The sequence below is a fragment of the Aaosphaeria arxii genome (genome assembly GCF_010015735.1).
Source record: "Aaosphaeria arxii CBS 175.79 unplaced genomic scaffold BU24scaffold_1, whole genome shotgun sequence".
NCBI classification, from domain to species: domain Eukaryota; kingdom Fungi; phylum Ascomycota; class Dothideomycetes; order Pleosporales; genus Aaosphaeria; species Aaosphaeria arxii.
The window spans coordinates 3,951,050-3,972,681 of record NW_022983474.1 but is presented as its reverse complement, the minus strand read 5'-3'; the positions used below and the strand labels follow the sequence as shown (position 1 = coordinate 3,972,681).

General features: G+C 50.0%; 8 protein-coding genes across 8 annotated transcripts; 4 read left to right on the top strand and 4 right to left on the bottom strand.

Moving 5' to 3' along the window:
• Positions 1-234: 234 nt before the first annotated feature.
• On the bottom strand, positions 235-1,123 carry BU24DRAFT_446728 (uncharacterized protein; the record flags this gene model as incomplete). The annotated part of the gene is made up of 4 exons (XM_033530784.1): positions 952-1,123; positions 482-615; positions 362-400; positions 235-312 (listed from the first exon to the last, which is right to left on the bottom strand). Exons 1-4 carry the CDS (start codon positions 1,037-1,039, stop codon positions 235-237), a joined length of 339 nt encoding a protein of 112 aa, XP_033390135.1. The 5' UTR covers positions 1,040-1,123.
• A 422-nt stretch (positions 1,124-1,545) lies between these two features.
• Positions 1,546-2,835, top strand: BU24DRAFT_417418 (uncharacterized protein). Its single transcript, XM_033526717.1, has one exon. The coding sequence runs from the start codon at positions 1,688-1,690 to the stop codon at positions 2,606-2,608; it is 921 nt and encodes a 306-aa protein (XP_033390134.1). The 5' UTR covers positions 1,546-1,687; the 3' UTR covers positions 2,609-2,835.
• Positions 2,836-5,912: 3,077 nt separating this feature from the next.
• BU24DRAFT_417417 (uncharacterized protein) lies at positions 5,913-7,141 on the bottom strand. The gene is made up of 2 exons (XM_033526716.1): positions 6,453-7,141; positions 5,913-6,384 (listed from the first exon to the last, which is right to left on the bottom strand). The coding sequence occupies exons 1-2, from the start codon at positions 7,001-7,003 to the stop codon at positions 6,180-6,182; spliced, it is 756 nt and encodes a 251-aa protein (XP_033390133.1). The 5' UTR covers positions 7,004-7,141; the 3' UTR covers positions 5,913-6,179.
• Positions 7,142-7,266: 125 nt separating this feature from the next.
• BU24DRAFT_28919 (uncharacterized protein) lies at positions 7,267-8,051 on the top strand. Its single transcript, XM_033522814.1, has one exon. It carries the CDS (start codon positions 7,530-7,532, stop codon positions 7,962-7,964), a length of 435 nt encoding a protein of 144 aa, XP_033390132.1. The 5' UTR covers positions 7,267-7,529; the 3' UTR covers positions 7,965-8,051.
• A 5,934-nt stretch (positions 8,052-13,985) lies between these two features.
• BU24DRAFT_28823 (uncharacterized protein) lies at positions 13,986-15,681 on the top strand. Its single transcript, XM_033522799.1, has 3 exons — positions 13,986-14,005; positions 14,058-14,494; positions 14,564-15,681. The coding sequence occupies exons 2-3, from the start codon at positions 14,144-14,146 to the stop codon at positions 15,623-15,625; spliced, it is 1,413 nt and encodes a 470-aa protein (XP_033390131.1). The 5' UTR covers positions 13,986-14,005; positions 14,058-14,143; the 3' UTR covers positions 15,626-15,681.
• A 56-nt stretch (positions 15,682-15,737) lies between these two features.
• On the bottom strand, positions 15,738-17,378 carry BU24DRAFT_430333 (uncharacterized protein; the record flags this gene model as incomplete). The annotated part of the gene is made up of 2 exons (XM_033529807.1): positions 15,738-16,951; positions 17,267-17,378. The coding sequence occupies 2 exons, from the start codon at positions 17,376-17,378 to the stop codon at positions 15,738-15,740; spliced, it is 1,326 nt and encodes a 441-aa protein (XP_033390130.1).
• A 1,390-nt stretch (positions 17,379-18,768) lies between these two features.
• BU24DRAFT_326989 (kinase-like protein) lies at positions 18,769-19,368 on the top strand (the record flags this gene model as incomplete). Its single annotated transcript, XM_033522993.1, has 1 exon — positions 18,769-19,368. A coding segment is annotated over one exon (600 nt), but the record flags the coding sequence as incomplete, so codon positions are not given.
• A 620-nt stretch (positions 19,369-19,988) lies between these two features.
• Positions 19,989-20,741, bottom strand: BU24DRAFT_339387 (uncharacterized protein; the record flags this gene model as incomplete). Its single annotated transcript, XM_033523176.1, has 1 exon — positions 19,989-20,741. The coding sequence occupies one exon, from the start codon at positions 20,739-20,741 to the stop codon at positions 19,989-19,991; it is 753 nt and encodes a 250-aa protein (XP_033390128.1).
• Positions 20,742-21,632: the final 891 nt, after the last annotated feature.

Genomic DNA, 21,632 nt, shown 5'->3' with positions numbered 1-21,632 from the left:
TCCTCCTTCGACATATACCTCTTCTTGTTCCAGCTTCGACCAAGTCTGTTCGGCTTTGCTCCAGCGGTAATTATTCCGTTTCCTCTTTTTACCTCAAATTGGATTCAACAAACTCGATGAAGATTGGAGATTGGGTTTACCTCGATTGCGAGATCTTTGAGCTCGTACGTTCTCCAACTCTTCTTCAGTATCATCAACGGCTTCAGTCTCATGAACGGATGTCGTGGCCCGTCGCTAGAGGTGAAGCGACACCAAACTCTCAGCGCCCTCAATGTCGATTGCGCCGTCATGGTTCCCATTACGTGAGTCAAACTTACGCGTGTCAGTAATGGATAGTACAACTTTGGCTGAGAGTACGAACCTCTCCCTCTTGGATGCTTCCCAGTGAGGCCATAAAAGTCTACACAAGCAGCACCAAAGGTCATCATGTCAACGAAGACGACACGCAAGGTAGTCGAGTGCAGCGCCCCAGTATACTTACCCCAAAACCCCAGGCTAAGAGAAGGGTGACATCGCACATAATGTACCAATATAGACACTTGTTTATGATGACCAACGTAGCCACTTGATCGGAAACCTTCCGTCTTCTCCAACCGAATGCCTCAATCTGAAAACCTTATACCAGACGTAGCTAGAATGACAGTGACGATTACCTTACAGGGCATGTATGCATGTAGTTCAACACCAAAAAGAAAAAACCGCTTCGTTCAATCATCTGCTTTTGGTAACTAGCTACCTGGTATCAGATAGTTTCAACCAATCGATGTATTCCTGAGAAATCCGAGTTGCATGAACGCCTAATTACTGTTCACGGTGCCGAATACCGGGCTAATTACTCGATGAGTTGGTCAATCAATCCTGTACCGAGTTTGATACGAGCTGGGTTGGCCTGATTCTTGTCAGCCTAAGCTCCTTTGATTTGCTGCTTAGCACCATGCGGATCGATCACACCTGCGCCCCTCGTCTCTCTGTCTTCAGGTATCAGATTGTTTCCTGTTGCTGTTGTATTACAATTGTTCGTCTTCTTCTTTTTAAACATCACGTTGATTTCAGCTCTCAGTAACAAGTTTCTCGTTCAGTCAGTCGACGTGCGCTTCGTCGGTCTTGTAGTTCTTGTATCGGGCTCGAGCGCCATATATGTGTATGTGCCTTTCCTGGTCGAAAAAAATGTAGGATTTCTGTTCGTCAAAATAACATTACCAATGATGCTGCCTATGGAACGGGCAAGTACACCTATCTCACAGTCATCGCGTGCGAAATAAATGAGCAAACTTAATAGTGCAGGACAGCAGTACATAGAAGAAAAGGAAAAACATTGCATGAGCACAAAAATCAATACAACTACCACAAGAGAGGATGTTTCATCAAAGTTAGAACTCTGATCGATTGCAGCATAGACCTGAGGTTCTCTTATTTATTAAAGATCACGCAGATGCCGAGTAGTGAGTCAAGTTCGTAAGGGGTAATGATCCTACACTTGACTTAGATTGGCAGGTTCCGGCCCGTTCAAGTCACTAACCTCGACATATTTGCTGGGGTACACTGCTCAAATTAGCCAGATCCTTCAAGTGGATGGCCTTTAAAAAAAGGATGCTTCCCCAGGATTTCTACCTCTGACGCATTATCTGACTCTCGTTTTTTTCGTTTTTTTCGTTTTCAATCCACGCTCGCTATAACTACCAGTATCATGAAGATCACCTCACTTTGGGCGACCGTGGCCCTGTTCACCTCGTGTGTTCCAGCAGCCCTTGCGCAAGCCACCCCGACCACAGCTTCGCCAACCACTGCCACCTCCGCGACACCAACTTGTACGGCTTCGCTCATTACTCGTCTTTGCGACTACAAAGAACCAGGCCCGGAATTCGCCGTAGCCATCGAGAGCAACGCCTCCTGCTGGCGCTACTGCGACGCCCACCAGCCCTGCAACTTTGCCATCTTCGCCGCCGGAAACCCATACACGGGCACAGGCACATGCTGGCTCTACCCAGGAGAAGATTTCGACAAGAGCGCCGGCAACACAGACTGTGGGAATCCCTATCTGTACGTCTACAGTAAGCCGGAATGCGCTGGTGGTAGCCCGACCTCTGGGGGCGGCGCCTGCTCTGCCACAGCGTCTCCCTCCGCCGTCGCATCTGTCTGTGGTTACCCACCGCCCGAGGACTGCTTCTACAGCTGCATCGCCAGCGAGGGCGCATCGAGCTGCCTGAGTTCGTGCGCAAAGGCCGACTCGTGCAGCTACGCCGTCTTCAACCCGCACAACCCGAGCAACTCCCCCTACGCCTCCGGCACCTGCTGGGTCTATTCCAACGGCACGTTCGACGCTGGATCCACGACCCCTTGCAGTGGCGGCGCCGAGCAGTTTGTCTACAACAACGCGTGTCCCAAGCCAAAGCCATCGCTCTCGCCTTCGTCGCCCTTCTCGTCTGGTGCGGAATCGTCTTCTTCCCCGTCCGCGACAGCATCCACCGGCACCGTGGGAGTGGGGAATGCTCAGTCAAACCCGACTGGAAGTAGTTCAAACTCCGCACCTGGCATCCTCTCGCCCTCCAACCTCTGGGCCGTAGGCGGTGGCATGGCTCTGTTCACGTGGCTGCAGGGTCTCTGCTGATAGTTCACCTTTCGTGCTTTCTCTTCATTCTTTCGCATAAAAATTGGGGATAAGCTGTCGCAAGAGCGGGGGAGGGGATATACCAATGCGACGATACATATAATCATGTCTAATATTATGATGAAAAAATATTGATCTGTAATTATTTAGATGATAGTCATACATACTATTTCATTTCCATCAAATACCCCAAATCAGATTGATGACTCCTTCCTTTTTCCATGTCCTTCTCTTTCTTGATATTGTTCTTCCGATTTTTTCTTCGTCTCGGCCAAAGTTTGTCGACAATAGTCGACGGAAGTGAAATGATATTTAAGAGAGGGGGAACGATACATGTACTACTCGTAGCTCATCAAATAAACATTGATTATTGTAGGATCGGAGACCGGGGAATGAATGGATTGGGTATTGGAAGGATGCAAAAGTTGCGAATTACGGTAATTATTTGAAGCAGGTGTGAATGGGAAGAAGGAGTACTCCGTACAGACGTCTTTCTTCTTCTTCTTCTTCTTCTTCTTCTTCTTCTTCTTCTTCTACTACGCTGCTATGGCATAGGGATGGGGGAAAAGGTGGGTGTGTATCAACGTCCAAACCCATTCCAGTGCCCAAGTTTCCTGATCGAGTAGGTTTACGAAAACCGTCGAAAGCTCATGCATTTGAAGGACCAGCGGCCCTGCCAATCAACGTTCCAACCGATGAAGTCCGTGTGGCGTTCACAGGGGCGTTCAGCAAAGGCGTTCAGCAGGAGGCTTCTGATTTGCTTGACGGGACACTCACAGCGCTTCCAGTGCTCAAGTTTCCCGATCGAGTAGGTTTTAGGATATCTGTCGAAAACTGTTGCATTTGAAGGACCAAATCACCTGCCAATGAACGTTCCAACCGATGAAGTCCGTGTGGCGTTCAGCAGGAAGCTTCTGATTTGCTTGAGGGGACTCCTGCAACGCCTCCAAATTTCTTGACCGAGTAGATTTTCGGATCTCCGTTGAAAGCCTTTGCATGAAGGACCAAAGCACCTGCCAATCAACGTTCCCAAGTGATAAATTCTGTGTGGCGTTCAATAGGAAGCTTCTAATTTGCTCGAAGGGGACTCCCACAACGCCATTCCAGTGTCCACGTTTCTTCATTGAGTAGGTTTTTTGGATCTCCATTGAAGGCTTTTGCATAAATGACCGAATGCGCTGCCAATCAACGTCCTACAATGCCATTCCATTGTCTAAGTGGCCTGATCGAGTAGGTTTCTGGATCTCTGTTGGAAACCTTTGCATGAAGGACCAAATCACCTGTCAATCAACGTCCTACACGATGCAGTCCGTGTGGCGTTCAGTAGGAGGCTTCTGATTTGCTCGATAGGTCTCCGGAGGAAGGGAGAAGGAGAGTGAGCCATTCCAGTCCAGGTTTCCTGATCGAGTAGGTTTTCGAATTTCCGTTGAAAACTGTTGCATTTGAAGGACCAAATCATCTGCCAATCAACGTCCTAGCCGATGAAGCCCGCGTGTGGCGTTTAGTAGGCGGCTTCTTATTTGCTTGATAGGCCAGGGGGGGCAGAGAGGAGAAGCGAGAGTGCCTACGAGGTATGAACGTCCTTTAACAGCCATTCATTCCTTCGTTCCAGTCCAAGATTCCTGATCGAGTAGGTTTTGAAAATTCCGTTGAACCCTTTTGTATTATGTTTTGCATATAAAGGACGAAGGACCAGTGAGCCCGCTAATCAGCGTCTCAGTCGATGTCCCAGCGGCGTGTTCTGATTTGCTCGGTAGGGAGGTGAGAGGGGGAGAGGAGAAGGGAGAGTGCCCTATGGGGTATGAACGTCGTACAACAGCGCTTCCAGCGTTCATGTTTCCTGATCGAGTAGGTTTTTAAAAATTCCGTTGAAACCTTTTGTATTATGTTTTGCATATGAAGGACGAAGGGCCAGCGACACTGCCAATCAACGTTCAACCGATGAAGTCCGTGTGGCGTTCAGTAGGCTTCTGATTTGCTCGATAGGTCAGGGGGGAGAGTAAGGGAGAAGGGAGAGTGGCTACGCGGTACAAGGTATAAAATGTCTGACAACAGCGCTTCCAGCGTCCAAGTTTCCTGATGGAGTAGGTTCTGAATTTCCGTCGAAACCTTTTGCATATGAAGGACGAAGGACCAGAAACACTGCCAATCAACATCCCAGCCGATGAAGTCCGTGTGGCGTTCAGTAGGCTTCTGATTTGCTCGGTAGGTCAGGGGGGAAGAGTAAGGGAGAAGGGAGAGCGCCTATGAGCGTCCCCCAACAGCCATTCATTCCAGTCCAAGTTTCCTGATCGAGTAGGATTTGAATTTCCGTTGAAAGCCTTTGCATATGAAGGACGAAGGACACGTGACCCCCGCCAATCAACGTCTTCTGATTTGCTTGGTAGGTTCCGGGGGGAGGGGGGGGGGAAGTAAGGGAGAAGGTGAGCGCCTATCAACGTCCCCCAACAGCCATATATTCCTTCGTACCCAGTCCACGTTTCCTGATCGAGTAGGTTTTCGAATTTCCATCGAAAACTGAAGCATTTGAAGGACGAAGGACCAAATCCCCTACCAATCAGCGTCCCAAATGATGAAGTCCATGTGGCGTTCAGTAGGCTTCTGATTCGTTCGGAAGGGAGGGGGGGCAAGTGAGGAGAGGAGAGTGCCTATCAATGTCCACCAACAGCCATTCATTCCTTCGTACCCAGTCCAAGTTTCCTGATCGAGGAGGTTTCGAATTTCCGTTGAACACTGAGGCATTTGAAGGACGAAAGGGCCAGTGACCACGCCAATCAGCGTCTCAGTCGACGGAGGCCGTGTGGCGCTTCGTGTGGCGCTGAGTTGGAGGCTTATGCGTGAGGATTGTTGCGCGGACTTCCGCGGAGGGGTTTGTGTCCAACTTGCCTAATCGAGTAGGTTTTCGAAAATCCGTTGAAAACTCATGGATTTGAAGGACCAGAGCGCCTGCCAATCAGCATCTCAGCCGACCATGTCCGTGTGGCGTCTTGTGTGGCGGAGCTCCGCGGTCTGGACGTTGATTGGCAGTGTCGCTGGTCCTTCAAATTCATCCGTTTTCAACGGAAATTCGAAAACTTACTCGATCGGGAAATTTAAACTTGACTGGCTGGTGTAGGACGCTGATGGGCACTCTCCTTCTCGCGCATCTTAGTTTCCTTATAGGACTGGATTGTGCCGAAGTACTCGTAATACGTCACAGACATGCACAAATGTCTGTTCAAAATTTCACGAATAATGAAGGAAGATAAGTCAGGGATGTTAGGCAATTTGAACAGGTCGAAGAGAAAAGATACTTTGTCATTTAGATGGTGTCCTATCCTTCGTGATTGCTTCAGTCGATGGCGACGGCGCCTTCGAGTCGCGAATAATGAATAAAAACGGGAAATCCGTGGTATCAAACAAGTAGCAGGAAGAGAGAAAAAGAAAGAGGTATGTATATGCAAGGTGGTAAAGCGGGAGATGGAAACCAAGGGTCGTTACAGAACTCCAGAGCGCTTTGATGCAGATGATTAGACAAGAGAGGTGGGGACGAGACGAATTGATAAAGACAAAAGGGAGAGGGTAGACCAGATCACAAGACGGGTCTGTCCATCTCGTCGTCGTTGTCTTCCTCGCAACCTTCGGCGCGGATTTGCACGACATGGGCGTCGCCGGTCCACCTCTTCTCGTCCAGATAAGCAGAATCTTTCAGCACGTCGGCAATGGAATGCGCCTTGAGTGATTTCTCGTCGCCGGAAAGTTGGAGGCGCTGGCCCTGCTGCTGCTTTCGAGTGTACCTGTTTGGTCATGGTGTTAGTTTTTCTCCTCATTCCCGAGTGGGTGGAGTTTTGGGGGAGAAACGAACCAGGTGAATGCAAGGGCAGACGCCTCGTACAGACATGCCAACACTGCGCATGCCACAATCGCATGCAGCACCCAAAGACCCAATGCTGAGGCCTTGTACGCAGACGAAAAGCGCGGTTCGCCATGGCACACGATCCTCTCATTACCACCATTACTCCTGCTGGGCGACTTGGATGACTTCCCTCCGCTGAACTCGACTCCCAAGAAATTCAGGTCGCCGTACCGGGCGGCGAGCTCCATCAGAATGGTGGTCGGCATGGGACCGTTGACAACATCTTCGGTGGCGGTCGGGGCGACCTCTGGGTTTCCGGGGTTGATGTAGCTGCTGTAGAGATCGGGGTCCTCGGATCGCAGGTACTCGAGCTCCCAGCCAAGGTTCGTGCAGAGGTCGGCGGAGCCGGCGGAGGTGGTGGAGAGGAGATCCGTCTCTTGCTGGGTGAGGAGGGGACTTGGGGAGATGATGGTGCAGCGGCAGTGAGTGCGCGCGGGGGCGGCATGTGTCGCTGTGAGGAAGGACGACAGGGCCAATGCGAACGGTATTGTCGAGAACATTTTTTTTTGTCTTTTGAATTTCACTTCGTTGGCAAAGCGAGAGTTGGAGTGTTTCTTTTTTGTTGAACTCTATTTCAAATAGGGTCGTGGTGGAGTAGGTCAAGTCCGGAGAGTGGGAGCGAAGGGATATTCTTTTGAGTCCAGACTGGGAGGAGGAAATTAGTTAGCTGTGCCGACGGACTGGCGATAGATGTAGTGATGTTGATTGCGGCGCAGAGGGTAGGTGGTTAAAGAACACGAATGGTGTTTCACCGTGGATGATATTTGTCCAGAGTGAGAGGGAGAAAAGGGAAAATGGTGATTGTGAGTTCCGGGAGGGGAGGAAGGGAGGGGTGTATTTGAGTGTGGTAGAAATGTTACAACAATTTAATGTGTACGGTGGAAGAGGAACTATGATGAAGATGGACGATGGAAACACGATGCGAGCAGCTCGTATTAATGGGAGGGAGGGAGGGAGAGGGACCGACAGAGAGAGAGCGGGATAGAGTAGGAAGAGTGGTGGGCATTAACCATTAACTAGGTAGGTATGAGGGGCAGGAATAAGAGGCGTGTAATGTATTGTAGGTACTGTAATGTATTGAACGAGTACCGCCAGCACTGCCGCCAGCACCCAGCTCTGGAGACGACGGGGGGGTCTAGAAGGCCTAGGCGGTTCCGGCGCTCACACAAGCCTTTGAGAGGAGGGAAGAGAAGGAAAACGAGGTACCAAGTGGTCCAAGTCACTTACCGACAGGAACAGACAAGTGTGAGTGGGTTGGGCAATACGAGTATAGCCTTGCCTTGCGCTTTGATTATGATATGCTTTGATGCGGATCCTACGATAATACAAGTAACGACAATTAACCAGGGTGAGGGTGAGGATGAGGATCGATGCACTATTCCGGGAGGTGGTAGCGCGCTCTGCTTTGCCTTTTTCGGGTCGGGTCGACTCCTCTCGAGGGAATCAATGGGTGAATGGTGAGGCTGTGATGAAAATAGAGAAGTAAGAGAGAGAGAGAGAGAGAGAGAGAATAGAAAAGAAATGGAGGAAGGGTTACGGGTGGTAGTATGTAGTATGTAGTATGTAGTAGTAGTAGTAACAGTGGCGGTGGTGGTGATTGAGTATTTATCGATGGAAATGAGGTGATGGCGGGGGATGTTTTCATCGATATTTCTTTTTTTGTTCTTCTTCTGGCTCCTCTCTCCTTCGTCTTCGTCCTCGTCTTCTTCTTTACTGTGTAAGCTTCGGGCGGGCTGGCTGGCTGGCTGGCTGGGGAGCTCTGGCTGGAGCTGGAGCTGGAGCTGGAGCTGGAGCTGGAGCTGGAGCTGGCTAGAGAGAGACAAAGTGTGTGGGTGAACGGGCGGTGCGCGTGGGTTCCGCGTTCCACGGTACCGTACCTCCACTAACTGAGTACCTATTCCTAGGCACCCAGGTACTGTACTCTCCTCTGCTGCAGCATTAACTAGTAGTACGGAGTGGTAGTACCAATTACACCTATTCCGTAACTTGACTTGACTTGGATTGAATTGAATTGAATCGACTCAAGAATCGACTCAACTGTATGCAATGGAGATCAGCCCACTCTGCGATCGAATCGTTCTGGTCGGAAAGCTTGGATAGAGCCCTTGAACCACACGATGGTACGGTACAGGCTGCCGGTACAGTACTAAGTAGTTGTGGAGTAGCGTACGTGCGTAGGTACAGAGTACACTCTCTGTAGGCAAGGTTGAAAGAAGAACGACTCCAATAACAGGGACTAGTATGGTGGGTGGGTGCGTGGGCAGATGTTTGGTCTGTGTCTGTTCTTGTGAATGGGATCGATCATGGGGAGGGTAATAGCCTTGAGAAGGTCGGGCGCTCCGCAACGCCCACGGACGGATAGAGTCATTGAAATATGTACCCCATAATCATGTGTCTACCGTAGTCTGTACGTACGGTAACGTACCTACTGTGTACACAGTATGGCATAGACGGAGTCTCTAACAAGCTAATTCGTTTACTGTGCATCATTATTGTACAGCTACTGTGTAGTAGTAACTAACGTCCATCTCCTGGTCTCCGCCGAACTGCTACGTTTACTGACTGAAACGACTCCGTACACTCCCGCCTCTACATGAGTCCAGGTCCGACTCCTCTCTAGTCTCCTCTAAGGATTCCATAGCGCCGTCTTGTCTTTTTGCAGATGCTCATCGCATCTACCCATACCATGATTACCCACATCCACACGGTATGTGCACCCCACCCACAGCCCTGGTGCACTGATGCACCGATGTTTTGATGCGGATGTGGGCCAGGGTCGATGCAACAGGGCTGTGACTTTGTGACTTCCCACTGTCCAGTGACCAACCAGTCTACTCCGTACCTCACTCTGCATCGCCCTCTCTTCGTCTGATTGCCGTCTGGGTGTCTGTCTGAGTGAGCAACCCATCCCCCTTCATTCCACCCATCACTACAGACTATCCTCAGTTGCTCTGTTGTTATTACGACATGTAACCATGTCTCGTTATGGGACATCTGATAGGTACCTGGACCATCCCCTTGATACGATGTGCTGATTAAACGAATGCTGTGCTGCCGACTCCCGACTATTTTGGACATGGCGCGATTTCTCACAAACGAGAGGTTCTAGATCCATCATCGTCCATCCGTTCGTTCGTTGTCGCTTGCCCGTCTTTATTGGACCTTGGAAACATCTGTTCTTGCTCTCTATCTCCCTCCTTGGGTTCAGCATCTCCCCCTCTTCTGTACTACATGTCTAGTTGTACTAAGTACAACAGTCTAGGTAATATCTCTCTTTGGAGCTTGATTCACCATGCAATTTGCCAGCTCAGCCATCATCTTATTACGCCAGTCTCAGTCCTTCCTCCGTAGAAACGCCGGGAGAGTTGCGTTATTCCCACTGATCGACACACTTGCCTTGCTTGCTTCAAGGTGCTTGCCAGCTAGCTAGCTAGTTAGCTGTTTGTCCGCATTAATTCTCCACCATTCAAGCTTCTCCCGTTTCGTTGGTAGCTGCGCTGCACTGCACTGCAATGCTTCGCGGCTTAACTCTTTTCACCATGTTGTTAGCGCGACCCTGCTCCGACTCTTCTCCATATACTCCGTACCGTTACAACATTTGTTATTTGAACTTATTATTACTACAGAGCACCGTACCGTGCCCTGCCTTACCTTACACAGTTACACTAACTGCAAGTGCCCTATCCAACGATTCCTACCCTGCAATATAGTATTTTGTACGGAGTGTCTACTCCCCTATTGAGAGGTGATGTGCCATTCATACAGGTGCACAGTACTCCATACAGCCGACCTTCAACGAAACCTACCGAAACGTCAATGACGCTCAACCGTGACGAATGGAGCAGTTCGAACCTCGTTCGGACGACGGTTTTGGGACAACTTGGTATCCTTCTCTAAGCTGACGACACCTGTCGCAACACTACCAGCATGAACATCATCATACGCCGCAATGATCTTGTCTTCTTCCCGTGCACGATCTCGCTTCTCATAGCTGTCTATAATCTGTCTGCCTGCCTGTCTGCCTGTTTTCAGGTGGACAATCTATCGATGCACCACGCCGCCAGCGAAATTACACAGTTACACCGAACCCCCGGTCCATTTATCCATCGATTTCCATCGCATTTCCTATTGTCCGATCCTCAACCTGTTCAGTAAAGTCCTCTCCGGCTCGACCGGCCGGCAAGCGGTGCCAGATGTTCGATTGCCTAACTCGTCCTGTTCTACGTTCGTTCGGCCGTTTGCTCGCTGTTTTCGAGTAGTCTGTCTGGTCTGTTCGTTCCTGGCCAAAGCTTCGAAAGGGCGTGGATGATGTCCAGTGCAAGCGCGCGCAGGGTCCAGCCAATTCACCGCACGGTGTCGATTCCACTCTATTAATACCACTGTCTTGATTTATTCTGGCATGGCTAGGTGGCTCGCCCGCGCGCTCATGTTGCTTGCTGGTCGCAGATCCCGCGTCTCTCCGAAAGTCTGCCCTGTAATGTATCGTCTACACTTGAAGGTAGAATACGATACGACATCGCTCCGTCTCAGAACAGAAGCGTCAATATTTGCTTGTGTTGGACAGTGACCGAGGTGGGATCCACATGTTTCCCCCTGCTGCTGTCACAGCAGACGGCTGTTCCCACCTCCGTCAAACTGTTCATTTCTTTTTGTTCAGTCAAGACTTAAGAGTGCAACCAAATGGGGAACACAAAGCATGATGGATGCATAGGAGATTAGAACACTACTGTATGCATCGCGCTCCTAGCATGCGGAAGCCCAAACATCAACCGATTCCGGGCAAAGCCACCCGTAAAGGTTATCAGGAGGCCAAAGATTTGGATTTAGCCGACCGTCGAAACGATGGGGTTTCTGAATACTGACCATGTTGTGTGACCTCCTGACGCGAACGTAACCATCTGGGTTTGAAAACATGTTCCAGCAAAATGAAACGAAAAAACACTTCTCGCTCATCTCTCTCCAAACCTTGCTCGGATTAAAGCTGAGAGCAGGGAGAGCGCGGATGGTGATCTGCTAATCCATGTAGTTGAGGATACAAACGCAGTATTTGGATGAATTGACCACCCGCCCACCGTCCACGTGGATAGCACAGTGAAACCGGCATCGCGAAATCAATGATCCTGTGTGACAGTGTGATGTTCTGTTCTGATTGGTGTCTCTCTTTAAGGTCAATCAAGCTTCCTATCACGCAAAGCTTCTTTCTGGATATGTCGGCAGCAAAACTGGGGGGAGACGCGCATCGACGCAGCCCGTGACGTCTACTTGTATCTTAGCATGTATGAGAGAAACAACGCGACCGTTGAGAAACGACACCAGGAACAAAAAGACTCACTGCGGTCATGACTATCGCGATGGGTATCGTAGTTAGGCATACAACACGAATCACGATGCTACTACCCCACAAAGCGCCCGCGCCCGCGTCTACCGTCCGTCGCCGCCGCCGCCGCTGTACCTTGCACCTCAAATTTCCTTTCCTCGCCATTGAGGATTGTGCAGCGCGCTCTTACTTGCCGAACATGTACAAGCCTGCGTTGTATTTTACTTTTTGTCTAATCATCCAAAGCATGGATTTCTAGGAATAATACACGTAGGTACGAAGCAGTTAACCAACTGATTCGTTAATCCAAAAGTAGGAAATGGGTTCTCGCATCTCTCTCCAAGTCTCATCCACACCCACTACTACTACTACTCCGTTCTGTGTACTCCGTATCATTTGGCACTCACAAAACCCACGACTAACCTATCGCTGGGTGCACTGTATCGCTGTATCGCCTGGTCCTGTTACTATTATTGTGAATATGCTCCCGCCCTTGCAAGCCATCTGAACCCGTCGCGGCCCGATAAGACTTAAGTCACGATGATGACCTTCCCTCAGTCCCCACCCGGCAGCGCAATCACTTTCTTTTCCCAGACTTCTTCCATGTCTACACGCAACAACGACCGATCAAGACAATCAAGAAGGAGAAAAAGAACCCACTCAATCCAATCGGGATTCAACGCTCGCTTCGTTTCCCGTTCGGATGAGCAGGAGCAGGAGCAGCATTACAAAGGCTGAGCCTCAAATAAGCATCAAGGCCGCGCGTCGCACGCATCGCATGTCTATCGCTCACTCACTCACTCACTCCAACCCACGTTTCTCCTCCATCAACGAGCTTCCAGATGCAGTCAGCGGCAACCTCATAGTCTCGATCCTCGATCCTCGATCCTTGAAGATGACGTCCACGTACCAGAGATACATCCATAATAGCACAAGTCGTCACAAACACCAAGATGCGCAGCGAAGTCTTGGTATCAGTCTTGGTCATGTTGGTTTTCCTCCTAGATGCTCCCTAGATACATCTCCACCACCACCATCGTCATCATCATCTGGGATCGTCCTCGCAGTAGTATTCTAGCTGGGCACATAGCTCCGCCTCAATTGCTGCGTACGAGTGAGTACGTACGTATTTGATGCGCGGTATCCGAGGGAATCGAGCTTGCTTACGCGCGTTATTGTACATGCGATAGCGAACGTCTCTTGCTGATCGGCATCATCTAACTAACTAACTATCTGCTTGTTTGGCAAAGGAGGGAAAGGATGAAGACCGTGACACTACAGTACTGACCGCCTAGATACCGGTGCAAGCACTCGAGGAACCATAGAGCCTGCATCACAGTTACAACCACAATCAGTACTCCTCGTTCTCGTAGCAGCTCCGTCTCGAAGCCGTGCCATTTCAAACGGCCTTAATCGAGATAGCATACTTCCCGGGTCAGCTCACATGCGTAGCATACAGAAAATGGCCTGTTACATACTGGAAGGCAGAAACGTCATTCTGCACAAAGTAGTACATTGTTCAATCAATTGTACAGTGAAAGTAGTGTGCGATTTGATTGGCAGAAATGACTGGGCTTGCATTTGGTCTCAGCGCAAGCTGGTTGATACCGTTCGATATCAGAGCTCTACCTCCCTATACATTTGCGCTGGCATTCATTTACATCTAGGTATTTGCCTTGCCCAATACACGCCTACGGCCGGCCGTTATTCAAAATGTGGCTTGTAGCGTGCGTCGTCGTGGCTGGTGGTATCGGCTTTTCCTGTTTGCTATGATTATGATGATGGCATGGCAATGGATCCGTGGGTGGGCGGAAGCCATAAAGAAAAGCCAACAGAAGAAAGAAAACAGTGTTCAACACATTGGAGGGAGGGTCAAAGTGGCTTGCGTACTACACTACTATGGTGAAATGAACAACGAACAACAAAGTGAGGTTCTTGCGCACGGATGGAGCGATGCCAAACAGGGCAAGTAGTAGGTTGAGTTTGTTTGCTTGCTGTGAAAGGACAAAGGAGTAGTTGAGACGAGAGAGGAAATGTGAGATGCATGTACATGTACATGTTTCTTCAGAGAGAGTGTGACAAAGAAAATCTGGCAAACATACACGCCCCTCGCAAGTGGTATACAAGAACCTCCCAGAGAGAATCCTAATCCCTCTTCATCCATCCCCCTCGCTGCTTTCGGAACGTACGTCGGACATTTCCCAGAACTTTGCTCGTTTACTGAACACGATTCAAAGCGCAGCGATTCCGCTTGAAGAAAAGGAAGAACAGAACCTGCGTTATCCAACCCGGCGAAAAAGCATCTGAACTTCCTCTTCACGCAATGGCCAGCGTGTATAACCCTCCAGTGTCTCGAAATGCCTCCCCTGGCATGTCAGTCGAAGAACTCGCCGCCCGGGAGTACAGGGAGTACACCAATCATCGATTTCGCTCTGCAATCAGATACCTGTGTTCGGAGGGCATATCGGATTCGCAGGACAACTACGATGCAAGAGTCCGCAAGATCAAAGAAGAACTCATCGACCCGTTCGCCGAAACGCAACAGGATAACGAACTCTATCAAGACCTAGAGGGGATGGTGGATCTGGAGTTGACGGCGCAGCTTGCTGGTGGAAGGGCCAGCCTCGTCGAGGTTCCCCACGACAGTGGTGGCGCCAGCGGACATGCGTCAAAGGTATCTGCCTCATATGCCGAAGACGATGAAAGCTTGATATCTCCAGATCATCTACTCACACCACTACAGGCAGGAGAAGCGGCAGTAGTCCCTTCTTACAAAGTCAAGGGCAAAGCGAAAGCGAAAAGCCCATCCGCACGCCAGCACTCCGGATCCAACGCACCCGTCAAGCCTCCCGCGAGAGGCGTCCTCGACAAGTCCAACGGGGAGGACCGCGAATCGACATTCTGCTACGGCGGCCCGCAGAACGAAACCGACACGTGGCACCGAGACGCCCTGCGCATGTTTCCCTTCGGCGAGACGCTGTACATGCAGGCGTGGGACTCGCTCAAGGTCACGTACGACCTCGCGAAGAGCGCCGACGAGCGTGCGAACGGGAGGACTCCCATCGGGAGGACCACCGTGCCGTACGAGGTTGCGGGGAAGATGGTCAGTTACAAGGGTATGTTTGACTCTGGCTCTCGGTTCAAGCTGCCCAAGCCCTGGAAGAAGGTTCAGCGGTGGTCGCTCGCTCATGATGCTTCGCTTTTCGATCTGAAGGGTGCGGTGGAGACGTTCAATGCGGGGGGTGAAGAGGAGAATCGAGGCAAAAAGAGGTTCCTGCCGAGGATCTTCTTGGAGAAGATCAAGGTCAACAACGGTCCCAAACCGTATGATGCCGATATAGTGGAAGGCGAAGTCCACCCCGGCAAGGCCTCGAGAGAGAAGTTCGGAGTCCCTGAAGGTATACATTACCATTCCTATAGGATTCCTTGCACCAAAACTTTCCCAAGAATTGAAGGTATTGGTCACATCGGCCCAGGACGAGATGAGGCAACGGTAGAGGAAATTCTCAGGAATCTTACGCCAGCAGCACCTGTTTCATCTCTACAGCCCCTTCGGTCAACAGTAAAGGCTGTCGAAACAGAGACCGGACCGGCTACCAAAGGAACCCCGCGCGCTCGCGTACAAGCAAAATCAGAACCGACTCCCAGCCAGGCAACGGGAAAGACACCAAAGAGGAAGGCTGCTGGGCCGAGAGTGCCACGAGTGGGAAGAAGGCCAGGGTCGTACCTGCCGAGCGGTCGGAGACAAGGAAAGTCTCGTTCGACAAGAAGGCAAAGTCCGGGAAGTGAGAGCGGCAGTGTATAAGGGAGACCGATGTCCTGCCGATGATGCTGTATTAGGGTATCTAGGAACTCGAAATGTGTTTTGTAGTTAATGTTCGTGTCGTATTGTTGAACAGAGAATATGCCTCCTCGTCTCAGTTCGTAATGCCCACCCAGCCAGCTCGACCAACAAAACCTTCTACTCCTTCGTCAGATTCGACTTCTGCAGCCAATCTTCCCGTGATAACGCTCCGTTCAACCCCTCTGCCTTGGACTAGAAATGGTTCAAACCCGCCCCTTTCTTCATCTTGCATCCATATGCCGTCGCTATTCTTCACGAACCCACTAGAGGCCCGGTCAAGTGATAAAAACCACTGTCGCTGATGGATGGAACCTATACTGTTTGTGGAGCCGGGATATGCGTTATTAATCCTTGTTCGTATCTCTCCTTCGTCGTCTGTATCCATTCCAGCTTCTTTGCATTCTTCCTTTCCCTCGTGCCCCGCGTTCTCCGGCTCGGAATCCGTAGTATAAGTGCTTTGTCGTGTCCTCTTCCTCTTTGTTCTGCGAGGTCGGAAAGCAGGCGAACTGGTCATTTGCGTCCGTACATGGTTCGCCGTGGGAAGCCGGAGCGTCACTGTATAATTACTTGGTAGCCGTCGCCCATGCAGCCGCAGGCGTATGTAGCGCGTCTGGAATGCTTCTATGAGCTTCTCATTCTCATGTTCTTGGCGATGTCGCCATTCGCCCTCAATTTTGATTCCGGCTTCGGATTCATCGTCCGTGGTCTGTCGTGTGGGGGCCTTAGTATACGCTTTGATTTTCCGTGGCAGAACCGTGTAGGTCCCGGTGTCCCAGATGAGAAGAGATCCTGTTCTAGACGACGCGGATTCGATCAGGTGATTCCAAAGATTGTGAACTCTCGTCTCAATTGCCATCCGTCCAATGCTTCTTGAGTTGGGATTTCCCGGTAGGCCCTTGGGTATCGAAAAGGATACAGAACTGGATTCGGAGAATTGCAATCGCAGATCGTAATGTACGCCAGCTCTTGGATGATTGTGCTGGTGAACAACGAAATGATTCCCGTGTCCGTGCTCATTGTTCCGGTAAAGCTGCACGAAATCCTCAATGGACAGCCTGGGAATGCCGCGATCGACAGGCTTTGCTACTGCTTGAAGGTGTGTACTGAAGTATACAACGTGATCTCTCACCCTGGCCTTTCCAGCCTCTACGGCAGCCAAAGCGGGTTCGGTGTTCGATTCATTTGGACTTCCTTCTTTCTTGTATGGTAAACTTGGTCTTTGATAGTACTTTCGGCGCTTCGATAATCTTGGAGGTGACACTTCTCGAGACAGGCTGGAAGGTGTGTCTTTGTCAATGTGCTGTGCCTTAGAATCCGCGGTATCTGCACTCATAATTCCCGGGAAGAGCCAACTACCAGCTGGCAGAAATCACTCAGTAATTCATAGGTCATATTAATTGGGTTTAAAAGGTTTATTAGGTTCTCTTTTTGCCGTTGGTCGATTACGAGTGGCGGAACTTGGTGATGGCATGGTAGATAGTATGCTAATCCCAATTCGAATTAGCCTACCCCCTCATCTCAACGGCGTGTGAGCTCAGCATGTCCATTTCTCAATCACGCAGGATCATGTTATGAATTCGATGGTAGATAAGACTTCCTTACGAAGGTGGACGTTTCCACTGATATCTTTTGTTGCCACTCCTAAACCGCTCGATGTTGATATCAATGATACTCGCACCCCCGAAGAACTTGGTTTGAGCGACAGTATATTCATTGCTTCAGGAGCAGTCAGGCGTGCTCACGAGGCAATTGACTACTGGTATTCTGCCTCCAAATCGCTGGCAGAGCTCCTTGCTGCTAAGCATAGCCTGGAAAATGCCATAAATCAAACATTAACAAGAAATGCCGATACGCTATCCACTCGCAAGGAGCGTTGCATTGCGTTCTCCACCTTGGCGACAATATTCACGAGCTTAGGGGATTTTGAGAATGCCCAAAGAATTTATGCTACTATCAAGTCAATGATATTGCATTCAAATCCATCGACAGGCAATTCATTTGTGCATACCTCGGAAGCAGCAAATGAATACAAATACGACATCTTGATGGAGTACCTGGAATTTGCAGCGAGCACGGGATACGATGTGGGGTTTGCACGAGAGCTTGCTATTGATTTACTGCATGCGCCCGGAACCAGTGAATGGAAGATCAGTACAGAACCGGATATACTCATGACGCTTGCTCGTATCAACCTGCAGCAAAAGAAATCCGAAGAGGCATTGGCAAACATCAAAGCCACCGACCTTTTCGAAGATGTCAACAATGCAGGCAACACAAATACTGTCATAAATTACTCCTTGACGCGAGCGAGAACTTACGCGACTATGAAAGACGAGCTGACCTCGCGATATCATTTCCGCGTTTGTCTTGTTACTAGTTCTGTGTTGTATGGCCTTTGGCATCCTGTGACATTGGAAGTACTCCACTATCTCGGCCTAGCCCTTCTGAATTGGGGTGAATATGATGCTGCTGCTACAATCCTGAGTGAGACTATACATGGACGAAGTTTCCGACTTGGTCAAGAGCATCCACTCACACAAGATAGCATCACTGCTCTATCAGCATGTACGAGTAAGGAAATATTACCTTCTCTGCTGGCATCATCACCGAAAGGCTTCGAACTTAGCCACAGTGCTGAACTATCACAAGCGTATGAGCATATTGTTCTCAACAGTGTTGTAGATCTATTGCTACTGGCAGGGGAGACGTCTTTCGCTACCGTCGAAGAAGAACTGCAAAGGTTGGCCACTCAAAGACTGAACATCAAGACAGCAGAGCATCCAGCGATTCCCGCGTTGCGTATTCATCGAGCAATTGCCCGGTGCAACTTTGAACAAGGCAAAGTTGAAGAAGCTGTCACCTTGTTAGACGCAGTAGTACCTGGCGTGAAACGAAGTGCTGCAAGCGAGTTGCTATGCAATTTGGACAAAATTATGTTTTGGTCAAGCAGCAAAAGCACGAGGAGCAAGGCAATCGAGCTCAGCAAATCCTTGTTCTTCGAGGTTGATTCCAAGCTCCAACCAGACCAAGCCGAGGCCTTCCGGCGTAGACTTGCAGCGCTCGACTGCACGCATTTTACATATGAGACCAGCCCTGACCAAGCACTTCCCATCAAAACGCTAGAGACCGTTGGTACAGGGGCCTATGCGGCTGTCGAAAAGGTTGACATATGCGGTCGCCTGTACGCACGCAAGTCGATACTGCTCCCAAGATACAATCGAAAGCGCGCGCGAGAGACACTCCAAAATGAAGTCGCCATCATCCGCAAGCTCGAACACCCACATATTGTTCGAGTCCTCTGCACATACGAAGAGAGTTCTCGCTTCGCTATTGTTCTTGAGCCTCTCGCGACATGCGACCTCGAGGTCTACCTTCATCGTACGTCCAAACCGGAATGCGCCGAAAGAAAGTCGATAACCGAAAAATGGCTCGAGTGTCTGTCTGGAACCTTATCCTTCATCCATGCTAAAGGGGTCCGGCATAAGGATATCAAGACGCGGAACATACTCGTCAAAGACGGTGATGTGCTCTTCGCCGACTTTGGCTCCAGCCACATGTTCCATGATGAAGACAACAGCATTACCGAAGGGCCTGCATACGGACACACGTTGATGTACTGTTCTCCAGAAGTGGTAGAGTGGCAGAAGCGAGGCAGGGCAGCAGATGTTTTCTCACTTGGCTGTGTCTTCACCGAGTTGCTTACCTGGATGGGCGATCATACCGTATCCGATTATCATCTATACCGGACCAGCGATGTGGGCGGAAGCCGGACTCATGTCTACCACGCTACGCTGGACATGGTCGACAGCTGGTTTCATGAGATCGATACTAAACGCCTACCTTTATACACAAACATCATAAAACCAATGCTCGCTGAAGATGCAAGCGCTAGACCAACTGCTGCTACTGCCCATGCCACGATTGAAAAACTGTTTACTAATAACGCAATGGACGCCATTGGTTGAAAGGGGACTATCGACCCTCCAAGAGTTCTTCCATTCATTTTTAAACCACTACTTATCAGTGCTGCTAGGGTCGGGATGAATTGTGATAGAAATTGGTGCATTCATTGAAAGTGCTTCCACGGTAGAAAGGGACGTACCAAGGACAAATGTTTCGTCGAGGGAAGATAGACTTGATCATAATTTTATTGAGCTAACCTGCATTCTCCGTCTGTCTCCCCTGAGTTTTCCTCCAAAGTAACCCCCAAGTAAAGTTTAAGGTGCTCGATTGGAGTGAATTAACCCGTGTCTGCTATGGAAAGAATGAAAATGATTCGAAAGCTGACCTGGAGTGCTCCGAAGACCTCGTGTGGAGCATGTCCTCATTCATCATCATATCGTCGTATGCGGTCTCTACTGCTCATAATCTCCGAGCATGAAGGTGTGCATTTGCACAATGGAGGAAACAATTCGTCAACCGATTGAACTGCCTCTCGGGTTACGCCATGCTCGAGTGGGTCGGAATTTCCACTTGCCAGACTTCCCCCTGGACTGTCGAGTCTCACCCCTCCGGTGCTGTCTGCATACAAATCTGCCAAGTCTTGAGATGTTGTCTTTCGGGAAAGTTCTGCCTTCGATTGCATCTCCTCGAACCTGATCCTCTCATTGGAGTCCATGAAGCGTTTCACCTCAACCTTGAAGTCGCTTACTGCCTGCATTTGAGCAATAGCCTCGTAGATGTACCGGTGCAAGGTGCGATGGCATCGTGACACTGGATGGAAAAGCTTTACGGTGAATTGGTATCTACGATCTCTCTGATCGTCCGGCAGCAGGATTTTGACCCGTTTGAGGTTTGGGAGCCTGTTGAATATGTCGTAGGTAGTGTGGCCAGTTTCCCGTAGCTGGTCAAATCCGCCGACAGAGACTTTGAAGAAATGCATAGCATCCCAAGTGCTTAGCTTTAAGTTCAGGTGCCGTATGCCATGCATCATAGTGGCATATCGACTAAGTTCTGGGTAAAGCTTCGGGTACCGATAGTAGAGTAATGCTGCGGCTTTTGACTGCGCGTCAACAATGCAGCTATCGGCCTCCACAACTTGTGCACACTGCCCGAGACGCTGGAGCGACCATAGCATATGGTAAGACGAGGAAAAATAGAGACCAAAGCCATCTGGTAATTTGTCGCTCTGAGTAAGGCAAAGACGCAATGTAATACACCGTGTTTGGAAGTCGGCTTCGAGGAGATGCTTCCAGTCCCGAAGCAGGGCCACGATCTCAAACATGGCCGGGGCATATGGATTCTCCCACATGTGTATCACCCGGTCATCTCGGTAATGTACGGGGGGATTGGGCGGAGTGATGCAGAATTCGATGACGCGCGTCTTGAGCTCTGTGGGTAATTTCTTCCAATTGAACGTCTTGCCGTTGACATCCCACCACCCACTCATCTGTTCCCTGGTGGCACATACCGGATTCTTTGGAGGAGGAAAATAGATTTCAAGAAGTCTTGCGAGCGTAATCCATTCCCCTTTTTCTTTGACCTCAACCGCTTGAGTAGGCTGGCCTTTGCGAAACACTGGACGGCACACCCTGGGCACACTCTTATACCAAGACCATTCTCCAACATCAACTTTGAACCAGATTGCGATTTGGAGGCTTTCCGTGAGATATTCGGTCTTGACTTTCGACTTTGAAGAGATTTCAGCGTGGAGATCCAGGCAAAAAAGCTTCAAGGATTTCTTTCGATATTGCTCAATGCCCACGGCGATGTTGTCGAGGAGTGGGTGCGTTTGATCTAGATTCCATCCACATGCAGTCATGGTGTAAGAAGGTGAAGCCCACGGCCGTTTCGACGGCTGGATGAAGTCGAAAGTTTCCTTAGTACGGTCGGATTGACTATGAGATGAAGTCTTTCGCAGAATTGGAATTCTCGCCAAGTTTGGATCGACCAAAAACCCTCTCATGATAGGAACCAAGTTGGGAAGAGGGTAACAGGTTGAGAAGAGGGTAACAGGTTGAGAAGAGGG